The sequence below is a fragment of the Gavia stellata genome, chromosome Z (assembly GCF_030936135.1).
Source record: "Gavia stellata isolate bGavSte3 chromosome Z, bGavSte3.hap2, whole genome shotgun sequence".
Taxonomy (NCBI): Eukaryota; Metazoa; Chordata; class Aves; order Gaviiformes; family Gaviidae; genus Gavia; species Gavia stellata.
The window spans coordinates 11,675,535-11,688,713 of record NC_082637.1 but is presented as its reverse complement, the minus strand read 5'-3'; the positions used below and the strand labels follow the sequence as shown (position 1 = coordinate 11,688,713).

The 13,179-nt window shown below is 43.0% G+C and overlaps 1 protein-coding gene across 1 annotated transcript in view; it reads right to left on the bottom strand.

Annotated features, from left to right (window-relative positions):
• Nucleotides 1–13,179, bottom strand: part of UNC13B (unc-13 homolog B) — a 193,605-nt gene that overhangs the window by 36,758 nt on the left and 143,668 nt on the right. The window contains 2 exon segments of the mRNA XM_059834445.1: nucleotides 392–488; nucleotides 5,960–6,086. Of these exon segments, the coding sequence (XP_059690428.1) occupies nucleotides 392–488; nucleotides 5,960–6,086 (224 nt within the window).

The window sequence follows — 13,179 nt, the reverse complement described above, 5'->3', positions numbered from 1 at the left end:
GGAAGGCTTTTGCTCTCCATCGTGAATACTCAGCAGATTAAGAATAACATTACTCTGTCAATGGATTAAGGTCACATTCTCATTGCATGACTAAGTACAATTGCATTTTTACAACTCACAAACACAGAGAGATGAGAGAGCACCAAGCTACTGGCTAACAGATTAACAGCAGCAGAACAGAACAGACATAAATGAATGATATGCACCTTCCTAATAAACAACTCTCTGCGAACTGTAGAGAAAAGTCCTAAAATAAACAATTTTCCCAGTTGTTTAGCAAGCAAAAAGGGCTGCGTCCTCCATTTGTATGACAGCTGAATTTACAGTGGTGTTTGGTTCTGGGCACTGAAGGATGCAGCACCAAGTCCTCCACTCAGAGTGACCTACATACCCCATCTTTTTTATCTCTCTCCAGAGCACCATGCAGGAATTCTAAAGAAACATCTTCATTTTCGTCCAGCCACTGCATCACAAACTGCTCAAACCACCTGCAGGGAGGGACAGGAAAGACAGCAAGTTACAGCAAGAAGCAGAGCACCCCAACAAGACACAGACAGTGCTGCTGTTTCAGCAAGCCTTGTGAAAGTTTGCCACTGTTAGATGTCTGAATGCTGTTACCTGTGTGTGCAGCCAGCATTCCCAAAAATACTCCTACCTGTACAAAAGCTACCAGTGAGCAGGAGCTATACCATCACTTGGGCTGGACAAGCAGAATAGAGCTCAGCCCAGCCGCTGCAGATTGTTGGTCCTGTGCTGGTTTTGTCCTTCTCCCCTGTCTTTCCTTTTTCTTTGTATCTTCCCCTTTTTTCCCCTTGAGCATCACTTAACTTGGCATCATCCCAGAGCACTTTGTCTTTCCTTCCCCTTTCACCCATATGCCAGACAGGACAAGACAGACCTCTAATACCACTATCTCTGCATGCTGAGAGAGATGGCACACAGTCCTGCTGCCCATTTGGGTCTACAACTTTCACGTGAGAGCTGCAAATGAGTATAAAGGGAAGAAAAGAAATGCCTGTTTTCCAGGGCCCTTCAGCCACTTTATCTGCAGTTACAGACATATTTCTGGAATGCCAGGAGGGAGAATCAAGGCTAGAAGTTTTCTCCACTTTAATCCTGCTCTCCCTTTCCCCAAGCCTTTTCTAGAACACCCTCCGATTTCTATGGGCTGCTGATCTCACTGTGAAGATGCCTGAGTAAGATTAACTTCTGGTGACAGCACAGCACATCTGCTAGGGCTTGCAGGAAGCTGGCCAGCCCTGTAAGCGGCTCTTCATTGTTTTCTTTTAAAGAAGCACAAACTTAGTTCATGTTAAGTGCTGAACCAACAGCCTTGGAACATGGTCAAGTCCCCAAACCAGGCAGATCTTAGAAGTAGGACAACAAAGTTTGTCTCTATTCCTTCTCCTCACTTAGGATGATAAGCTAAATGGTAGCACAGAATCCAAGAAGCTGCTGAAACAGCCACTGCTGTATCTCAGGGAGATGCCTTACATGAGGTGGTGTCTGGAGCTACCTCCTGCACTGAACAAAAGGCTTCTACACAACCCCACCTTGGCCAAATAGGCAAGGTGAGAAGCAGCTTCAGTGGTGGGATCTTACAGCTGGTCATCCCTCTGTTCTCTGCTCTATGGGACATATCCACATAGTACAAAAGCAGGGGGCGGGGGGTATGTGTGTGTGTGTCTGTGTTTAAGCAACAACATAGCACTTACAGCTTTATTTAAATGTTTGTCTAGGATTTGTTGTGTGCAAGTGCCAACATGCCACAGCTGAAGCAAATCTTAATTTCAAATATTACTAAACAGCATTCACAAATAAGGGGAAAAAGTGCCCATGTGTGATTTCAGTCCATACAAAAGATTATTATCTGAGCTTCACAGAGTACAGCCTCCTCTAAACAGGCAGCTGTGTTCACAGAGATTGTGCTAATTATGGGCTGAGTTTGCAAAGAACATGAAAGCATGTGCCAGACATGAGAGCAAATTCACAGACAGAGCATACTAGATAGCCTTAAATACTCTCTAAACTTTGAAATATAAAGCACATCAATGCTAATATTGGAAATTGTAACTGACACAGTGTTAAATGCAAACAGCAACCTGTCTATGCAGCCCTATATAATATAGACAGCAACAGTAGAACATTGTCACAGGCATACGGACTTCCTGTCTTCTGGAAAAACTCCTTTTAAATGGCACTTCGGGCTCCTAAGAGTCAGCACATTTCAGTGTCTGCTGCAAGTTTCTCGAGTTTTCAATATTTTGTTATTAATTACAACAGCATATTTTAAAGCAACAGCTCAATCATTAGAAGAGAACTCAGGCAGTTTAGAAGGAAGCAACTACATGTCTTCCACCTCTTTCACAGTTCCCAGGCTGCAAGCTGCTGACTGGTTCACATGTCATAGGTCCATGTACAGGGAGGTTACTTGTTTGTGCCAGAAGCCACAATTTTCACTCCAAGAAGTAGAACTACTTCCTGATTATCATTCATCCGTAGTTATTGTACCATATCCATAAGAAAGGGCCATTCACTGTTCACAACAGTCATTGCCCATTTTTATGGCTACCATATGTTGATACACAAAATAAACTGCATAGGTATTTTAATGTCTTACCAAATTGTCTAAACACAGGTAGTTAGGAAAAAGGTACTATTGGGAGGGGGTGGGTGGGGAGGGGAATTACCACCACCTCCCCCCCAAATAAAAAAATGCCCTACCTCCAGAAAGAGGTTTAATATGAATGTTTAAATACAAAGTGAATCACTTGGATCAGTTCAGGAAATTCTGTAACTACATTTGCAAAGCCAGCCTCAACTTTTTCCCTTATTGGCTGCTAGAAAAACACAAGAGATAAATCATCTATAAATACTTCCAGACCCTCGGCACATTCAGGACCAAAATACGCTTTGAGCTGTAACGCAAACCTAGAGTTATCTTAGGCCAAATACCCCTTTCAGGGTTTTACTATCAGGTCTTAGGCTGCTGAGCAAGTGAGGGGGGAGTCTGAGGACTACGAAGGCAACATATCCAAAATGATATTCAAAATTATCTAGCACAGAACCTAGTAAAAATAACCTGATCTCATGCAGAAATAACTTCAAAATGTTGTTACATGGCAAATATCTTCTTCCTCGTCTGCTTCAATTATTGATCCAGAAGCAAACGCTGTAATGACTCACGCATCAGCACACAAGGCAGAGGCTGACAGTGCTGCTCCAGACACGTTCTGTGCTTGCAGGGGGTCAGCACAGCCTGACTCGAGATGGCATGGCCAACCTCTTCAAACAAGGTTTGCACAGAATATGTCTCAGTCCTGCCTGCCGGGAAAGGGAGCGGTGCTTTGTGACTAAATTAAAGTTTACCTCTGTTGGCTGCACAACAGTAACGTAACACAAAAGGCTGCAATTTCAGCTTGGCCACAAGCCTGGCTCCTGTGGTCTCAGACTTTACAGGTGAATTAATCTTGTTCATTTGCTGTGTTGATGCATGTGGGTACCCAATGAACATCCTGTGGGCCTTGGCAAGCGCAGAGGCGAGAAGGCAGGCAGGGTTTCAAAGAGTAAGAGAATAAATACTATGTTTGATGAAGTGAGCCAGAAGAATGAGCCAGGATTTCAAAGGAAGGAATGCCTTCCCCCACCAGAGAGGAGGTAGTCTCCAGTACAGCTACAATACTAGCTGCAGGCTAACATCAGTATTAAAACAAAACATAGAACACTTCTTTACACATCTAAAAAGCTAGGGGTTTTCGGAAACTGACACTTCACAGCTTTTAGCTGGCAGCTAAAAAGTGAAGAGAGGAAGTTTTGAAGATCCACTCCCACCTATGTTGCTACTTCAGTTTCAGAAACTGCTGCTGCATTTCAGAAAATAAGGGGAGCATAAAAACTTCAGCTTCAATACTTTGGAGCCTTCATTTTATTCAATCATATCTCAAGGCTATCAGAAACATAGTTTCTCATAGTTTCAACAGGAAAAGCAAGTTTGTGGATAGCCTCTTGTCTGTCGAGTAGACAGACAACTTAGCTGTTCTGTGGACAGCAGCAATTTAGTTTCGTCTAAAGAGTTTACTGATGTGCAAACCTGATGCGTGGAATCCTTTGTTTAAGGAAGCTTCAAGACTAAAAATTCCTTGTGATGAAGTAAATCAAAAGACAAAAGCACATTGCTGTAATTGATACCAAGGGGATATTTCATGACAGGTGAAGGTTATGGTTGAAATAAACATCACCTGTGTCTGACAATGTGGCTATTGTACTAAAATACAAGAGTGAAGTAACAAAGCCAGCGGCTGCAAACGTACACGAGCACTGAAGCTCTACCACAAAGGCCATCAGAGCAGAACAGTCTGCAAAAGGCTGCGGAATGAAACTGAGCATCATTATCCTGATTACACAGGAGAAAAAGAGAGGTTAAGAATATCTGATGGCTTGCCTGAGACTGCACTGACTCAGAGGCACAGCAAAGAGAATGGGGCTTCTGAGATTGTCACTCCAACACCCTATTTACCGAGTTAATGCCTCTTGCTGACCTGATTTGTTAAGCAAGGCCCATAGCCGAAGCTGAGCAATTACGCCAACTGCCTCAAGCCTTATTAGTATGCAGCTAGCGCCAGGCTTGAGGGACTGTGTGCACCACAGGATGGGAAGAGAATTCAAAATGCCAAACTGGAAACACAGTTCAAGCAAAACGTATTTTTCAAGAGGGGCAAGTGCAAAGTGCTGCATTTAGACAGCAGCTAACAGTCATATACAGCATAGGAAGAACAGTTTGGACACTCTGTCGAGGGTGCGTGGGGGCGGGGGGGGGTGGTTTGTGGCCCACTGGAATTATCACTAGTCAACAATACCACTGGGGAAAAAAAAAAAACAGGCTGCTATCACCCCAGCATGCGAGAGCAGCAGCACTGCCTGCAAGGCAATGCAAGGCAAGATTTAGATGAAACATCAGTATTTAAGTCTGGGTGTTGTATGTCCAGACACAGACCAGCTGGAGAGAGGTGAGTAAACCTCACTTATAAGGAAAACTGGAAACAAATGAGAACCAGCAGAAGCCTGGGAAGGGACATGAGAAAAGCATTTTACTCTTGTAAAACAGGAACAATCTCTTCTTCATGCCCAGGCTGGCAGGACAGGATACAACAAGCTCATATCAAAGCAAGAAAAATTTGGAGGGGGAAAAAGGGGAGTGTGTTAACCCCCCAAAATCAGGTGGAGGGGTAACAGAAAAGCACAGGGAAAGAAGCTGCTTGAAGGAGATATGGAGCAACCATCACTGAAAGCGAATTAAACATTGATCAGAAACAACACACCTGCTCTTGCCTTAGGCCAAGTGTGGGACTCTAGCTATAGTATTCTCCTCAGGTTGCTCAGACAACTTTTTGGGCTCATAAACCTTCTTCGGGTCTGAAATCCACTGCTGCTCTTTTGAAATTAAACAAAAGTTGCAAGCAATTGCTTAGAGCTTAAGAGCAACCACTTATCTGATGTTTCCAACTAAACCACCTGGTCTTAATAAAAAAAGAAAATGCTATCTTTTACTTACAAATCCTGTTGTGTGTGTATACATATGACATTCATACACACACATACAGACATACATACAATACATACAGATAAAGCTGTACCTATTAACACAAGAATGTAAGCATACATCCAGAAGTCTGCTGTTCAAGAATTGACCAAACCCCACACTGCAGGCACGAAGTGGCTTAAAGACTGCCCGTGCCATTGCTAAAGCTTTTGAGATCTTGGGAGATACTATACAATAATTGTGTCAGGGACAGTGGCGTAGAACACCAGAGGGGACAAACATGCACATAAACACAGGAAATCAGGAGTGAAGAAATGGTGTATCATGAAGGCAGCCACAGGAGAACCAAATGACTACCCTCAAAGTAAACACAAGGAGATGCGTAGTGGGGATTTACTACTGGAGACATAACACACTCACGCTGGATATTCAGGCACTTTCCCCTTGAAGGCAGGCAGATCACGAACATATTCATTGTACAGCCATTTCACTTTGAAGTGTAAATTCATATAGTCTGCACTTTTACACAGTCTGTGTTTCTCATGCTCTGTAAGGAAGGAAAAAAAGCAGTTAGGTCTGAATTTACCACTATCACTGCATCAGGCACGGGAGGGTTTTATAAAGCATGTCCACAGTATGCAATGGTTTTGAGGATGAAGCACCTATAAAGCCACAAAATCTTCACGACACAGGATTTTGGCAGCAGGCAGGGGTTCTTGGTGGTTGACTGTTGGGGTTCCGGAGTTTACTTCTGTAGCTCAAATTAATACTTTCATTTGTTAAAGAATTTTTGATTGTCAAAGCAATAAAAATAGAGCAATCTCTTATGGCCTTTCCATTTAACATATGACAATCCAGATTTCATCTTTGCAGGAAACAAATCAAGGACAGCAAATCTGTTCATTCTTGGATATAAACAAAGGCAACACCAACATGTTACATTACAACCCCTAAGAGAGAGGAGTAGAAAGAATTATGTTCTTTAGAGTTTGACAATGTGAACCACAAGCAAGTTCAAATGAGCTACACAGGAGCTGAAGCCTTTCCTGATCCCCAGCTTGGAGAAATCCATGACACTTCTCTTTCAGAAGGCAACTGATATCTTATTTGTATTGCCTTCCTGAGCACTGAAGTGACCCATGGATATCTACCTGCTGCTGAACCTCTCCCCTCCTGACAGGTTTTGTTATGGTTTTTGTACCCATGCTATGTCGGAACAATGCAGTATGTGTATAACACACATACCTCCACAACACGACCCTTCCCACACACCTATGCTGCTGAAGTACTTGCCACACTCAGACCTGCGTTTCTGCAGAGATCATCTCCCTAGACCACTGCTGCCCCTTCTCTCTCCTGAGAAAGGTATGCTCCATGTCTTCAGTCTGAAGGCCCTTCACAGCCTACATCCACACTACCATCTTTCAGCAGTTGACTCCCGCCTCTGATCAGCCCATGATCCCTGGTTTTAAACTACTTGTGAAGTTTGCCCAAAAGCATCTCAACGCTTTCTCCCAAGCCACCCCTCATGTGCTTACCCAGGCAGCTCCTTCTATGGCGCAGCTTTTATTCAAAATCCTCCTTGAAAAGAATAAAATTAATTCCTTTTTCATTATGCTAAGAGGACTCAGCATAAGAGGACTCAGAGGCTTTTGCCTGCACTGTGATCCTGAATTATCAGCTGACCAATTCTGCACCACTGCTCCCTAATGCTGCCTGTCCATATCCATCTCTTTCTTCTGCCAAGCTTCAACAGCATGAATACACTTTGTGCCAGGCTTCTTTGTTCACTCTAGCACCACAGCAAGCTGCTAGTCCATGGCTACAGCGTGAGATATGAGACTAAAACATACATGATTTTGGCTTAGACTCAGGGTTTTTTTTCCCCCAAATTTTACTTCAGACTCGTCTTCCTACCTTTTATGTGGTTACTTCATTATTGATGTAACTTCCCAAGGCCATCACTGCTAACGTGTAGACAAGATCAAAACATGTTAAAAAGTGGAGTCTTTCTCTTAACTTTGAATGGCTTTAATCTAGGAGTTTGGTACAAGTGTCCAGTAACTGGGTAGATGTATGCATATTCAAGCAATACATGCTACAGATATTCATCAGCAGAAGATGCATCTTAATGACGTAAAATGGCCCCAGCGTTCCAATGAGTTATCTGACAGACAAGCTTATCTTACAATATCATCATCTATTTTCATGTAAAAGTGAATTCTTGCAACTATTTCAAAACATTAAGGAACTTCCACATCTCTCTTGAAGCTTCAACAACATGCACAAGAAGAAAGGCCAAATAAGTTATAAATTATCCAACTGAAAACACAAAAAACAAAGAATTTTTCATGCATAATTATTCCATAAGCCTTGTCAACTCCCAAGCAGTGGAACACTCCAGTGAGTTGTTTGCAAACCTCTGTAACAGTATAATACAGATTTCCTTCTAGTTCACATGTAGCAGATCCACACAGGTACAATTTAGAAAAAAAAAAAAGGAAACCCAACCTTTGTTTTAAAGAAATTAAAATGCCCAATATGTGAGAGACATAGTCCCCCAGGGGGATGGTTCTATGGACAAATTACACGTGCTACTGTTTCACATGTACTGTGATCCATTACTCTCCACAGTGAATTTACTTGTATTGGAGCCAAGGAATGTCCACTCCTGTTTTACATTAATAAATCTAGTATCTTTCTTGAGCGCTAAGGAAGTATGAGTATACTCAGTGTCTTAACTGCTGACCTCCCTCAAGAACAACTTCAGAAGAAAATGCAAAGCTTTCTCCGTAGATCTGAAACTGGAAACAAAAACAGCAATAACTGTGCGCACTTAGGTCCCTGCAAGAGTGAGGAAATCAATGGACAATCATAACTTCATTAACTTTGATATGCGCTGGCACCCAGGGATATCCCGGCATGGGGAAAGGGCAGTTCCTGCAGAGAGAAGGTCTGGCTTGGAGGTAAAAAGGACTCAGATTAAATTTATTTCCTCAGAACTAAGCAGTGCACTACAAGCAAGTAATTTAAGCTTTTTCCGGTTTTTTAGGACATTTGAAACACTACTAAGTCGCAGAAGAGGAAAACGCAAAGCAGCCACAGAAGCCACAGAATAGCCCAAGATTGCTACTAGGACTACCTAGCCATCTAAGCAGTAAAGTAGAGGCTTGACACCAAGGGGATAAAACTACACGAAAGTAAAAGAAAGAAGGAGAGGTCTTACCACCATAAAAGAAAACTTTACGTATGCGAAAGAAAGGTGGGGCTTGTGACAGAGAAAAGACAAAAGTGAACTATAACAGCTCAAACATGCTGGAGGACAAAGAAAGCCAACAAAGCCCTAAAACCCCCTGATCCCCAAGAGCTCGTACCATCTGCCTTCCTCCCTTCAATGGACCCTGCACAGTTTTGATCAGCTGCTTTCTTTGTAAAGGGAAATGTTTAAGAGCACTTGAAGGTGACATGGAAACACATCAGCTAGAGGTATACTTTGAAAACCCATTTTAGAAAAAGTAAAGTGAAGACCATGGGAGCCATCAGTCTTAGCACATTTCTGTTCTGCTTTATAACCTGCTGGCTTTTAAAGAGCTTAGCGGCAGCAACAGTGGAAGAGTGCACAGATATTTTGCAGCAACTGCTGTGTTTTATCCTGAAAAGACCGCAGAGTCCTGTAAGTCTCTCTCACTTCCTCAGCAGATTCATCTGCAAACAGTTTCCTTCAGAGAAGAGCTTTTAGGGTCACTGAGGCCATATTATTAAGGCATTAATAGGGAACTGCTTCCTTGCAGCACACTTTCTAGTGTCACGTCCAGTTCTATTTTTCAGGCAGAGAACAGGACTTCCACCACATCCTTAATCCGTGGATTTTTTTCTTGATCATCAGCCTACTTTCCATGAGTCAATTTCTAGCAAATAATGCTGAATTTCTGCAAAGAAACTCTAATAGATACTGAGGCTGTTGAAGCATTAATACTTTAGACAGCTGGCATCTGCATGTGCATCTGATGTCCCCTTATTAGAAGAGAGAATGCAGCAGAATGATTTATTTCAATCCTGCCTGCCAAGTCTACTCAGTCTCTCTTCCTATTAAAGATGCTTCCAATTTATAACTCTCCTAATACTGATGCGTCCAAAATAAGATGAACCATTGCTGTCAAGGATGACACAGATTTTCTATTACTGTCTTTTAATGTCTTCCTAGTAAAGGAAGAGCAGAAGCTCTCTTTGCTCAGAGAGTTTGTGCTTTCTGGGTCACAGAGGTTTCACAGAGGACAGCAAGGAAACCAGCAACTCCAGTTACCAGTGGGCGCATGACGACGTTATCCAGCTGTGGTCAGTGTCCCAGAGGTAGAGCGCTAACTGTATGACTTGGAAAAATCATCCTCTAAGCTACAGTGACTCCAGGGTAGAACGATCTTGCCAGCCAAATCTGGGCCATACGACATGTCTATTCGAACTGTTTTAATCTTGAGTTGATGGGTTACAAGGAATACTTCTCAATGCCTCGTCCTGTACTGCCTTCACCAGCGAGGAGGGAAGGGCCAGATCTTGCTGTTCACAGTGCCCTGAGCTGTCACTGCTTTTGGGGAGAGAGAAAACAAAACAAGTGGGGTAGATCCTGGAGGTTCTGCTGTGTCTCAGCAGCTGAGTATCCTTAAGGGAGACAAAGGCAAAAGATAGGTCTTCAGTGCACTTGCTTTCCAGCAGTCAAACACACTGCTGCCGTGACTACTGCTACCAGTTGCTGAACATATTTTAGATACAAAATAGGTGTTTCATTTATATGACTTGAACATTTTATACATTAGCAATCTAACTCTTCAGAAGGTGCCCAATGGACACATGCTGCAGCATCCACAGGCTAGCAAGACTTCTGGTTCTGAAGCTCCTAAACACTGTATTCTAGGTATAAATTAGTATTTATACATTGCCCTGCACAGGCTACACACTGCACACAGGGGTAAGCTCCAGCTGGGAGAGGCACGGTTAGCTGCCCCCCTTGGGACAAAGGAAAACAACTCACATAGCCAAGCACTGCATTCCAACTCAGAGAAGCCATCTCCCACCTGAGGCTTCCAACTCTCTTCCACACTGCATACTAGAGAGCAATGTGGAAGCACTGGGCTGGAAGGAGGGAGGGGGCAGTTTCACACAACCAGGCCGGCACTCTTTCTAGACCAAAGCCATTGCATGGCCTTCAAGCTAGAAGAAAATTTACTCCCACTGCAGAGTAAAAGGGCCAGAGACCCTCAATCATCACCCCAGCCAGGAAGGAAGGAAGAGCCACACATGAACTAGAGCTCTGACCTCACCAGTTATTCTCCATCAGATGTTATCTACAGCTTAATGCCTGGGACCCAGCAAAGTGTCTCTCACTCAGAACTGCTCAGTGTATCGGTTACCATCAAAAAACAGCTGGAGTAACTAGTCAGAACAGGAGTCTCCTAAGCAGCACATACCCTCCATTTCTGCAGCAGCAGTATGGTTTTCCATGTCTTCTTTGCAGATCTGCTCATCGCTGGCATAAAACTACTATTAGCAACTACATCCAAAGTGCTAGAACTACTCACAACTATAAACTCTACTAAGGAGCATGAACTTACCACTTGGTGAGGTGAATGAGCTCATGCTATCCAGAACTTAGGAACAGAACATAAGGGAAAAACACCATGAAGAAAGTTAGGAGCAACCATTATACTCTGGGTTCACGTGCACATATCTCCACAAAACAGATTAGCTTTTGTTGCAGAGAGCTCCTGATGCATACAGATCTTGGAGCACACCAGAAATGTATCATGGGTTTACAACACAAACTGACAAAGACAGAAATATGAAACTCTGGGTGTAGTTAAACCAGCAGAGAAATTCACAACTTAAACTGACAAATGACAGAGCCAAGAGCTGAGGACAGCAAATCTAAACATCATCCTTCACATCACTTGATTTCCTTTAATTCCATTTTTCCCTCTAATTCAAAAAAAAAATATGCTAATCCAAACATCTGTATTTAAAATACATGTAGTAAGGCCTGTAACAGAATTATTGTAGAGCTTGTTATAAAGGTTATCTTCATAAGTTTTTGGAGAGCAAAGCAGTGAGGAGTCACACTTGCCTCAAATAGAATTTTGCACCCTGAGGACTTCTTGAATATATATTTGGAACACACACGCACACCAACACAGACCCTATCATTGTTCAATTCTCCTGCAGGACTTGCACAGCTAGAGTACAAATACATGTACCATGCAGTTTTTCAGCTTTCATTCAAAACGCAAACCCTTCCCGGTCCATCAGCTGCCTTTGTGTCAACTTTTCTCACCAAGAAATACTTTGAAGAGGGATGCTCTTTCAGCAAATATTTGCTATGCCCTGATGAACTCATGGGTGGAAACATTATGCCAATCCTTGTCTTAAGAAGCTCACAAGTAACCAGAAGGATGTCAGGAAAAGCTAAAATAAACCCAGATTCACCAGGGAGGACAGAGACAAAAAGGACATGGTATGACATGTAAACAGAGAAAACCTGGGAGGCGAAGTTAACTTGGGCACTGGCAATCAAAGAGAGCCATGCGAAAGACGGGGGCGGGGGGGCGAAATCAGTCCAAGTCATGTCCCCTTTGACAGTCAAATTCACACACACAATCAATAACCTTTTTGCAGCTGCATTTTGGATGCAGCCGGGAAAGGGAATCTTAGGAAAGTCAGCAACTATACCCAGAGAGATCCAGTTCTCATGGCTGCTGGGAAAGAAGGAAGATACAGCACTTTTAACACATAGAAGAGCAAACTGCATTATAAATTCCTGAGGGTGAGTGCACAGGGGTAAATAAGAACAAAATAGAAAGGGGAGCCAAAATGGTTGCAGGAGCAAACAGTTTCTAGAGAAAGTGAACATGAATTTATCACAGTTGCCTTATCTCTAACGCATGAGCAAGTAGTGACAGTCACTGTAAAAGAGACTCTTCAACACAGTTAGCCGGTCTTAGTCCTTCTTCCCAGTGTCTGTTCTTACATTAACACGACCTCACAAGACCAAGGCACTGTGGGATACAAGCATATATAAAAAGTTCCTAACACGGAAGCCAGAACATTTCATCCCAACCTGCAGCCTGCTGAATTCAAGCCTAGAGCTGGCAAAGGGTGTCCCCCCAACAGCACAGTCCCTACCCCTGTTGTGTTGACAGAGACTAAGAAATAGATGGAGTCAATCTTCTTCACTTACAGAGCAACCCCACAGACTGTTCCCGAAGAACAAAATGCAGGAAAAAACAGTTTGGTTTTTTTTTCTAGCAGCCTGAAGTAAGACCCTAGTAGGCTGTCACTCCTATAAGTGAGCTTAGATCAAACTGGGGGCAAATGGATTAGGCATAATTTTTTGAGTAACCAAAAGCAGCAACTTGACTTGGTTTTGGAATATGAATACAGGTAGCATGCCATAGGCAGCACTGACACTTCTGTTTTATCACAATATCACCTTATAGACCCTGAAAAATACTGGGAAAACTGCTACCACAGCTGCAGAGCCGGTGGGAGCTGGATGCTCTCTGAACGTTGTAAGAAGCTGAATATGTAGTGCAAATGAATTTATAGAACTAAAACCAAGTTCAGAAACTGTAATTGACCATCAGAAGAGTACT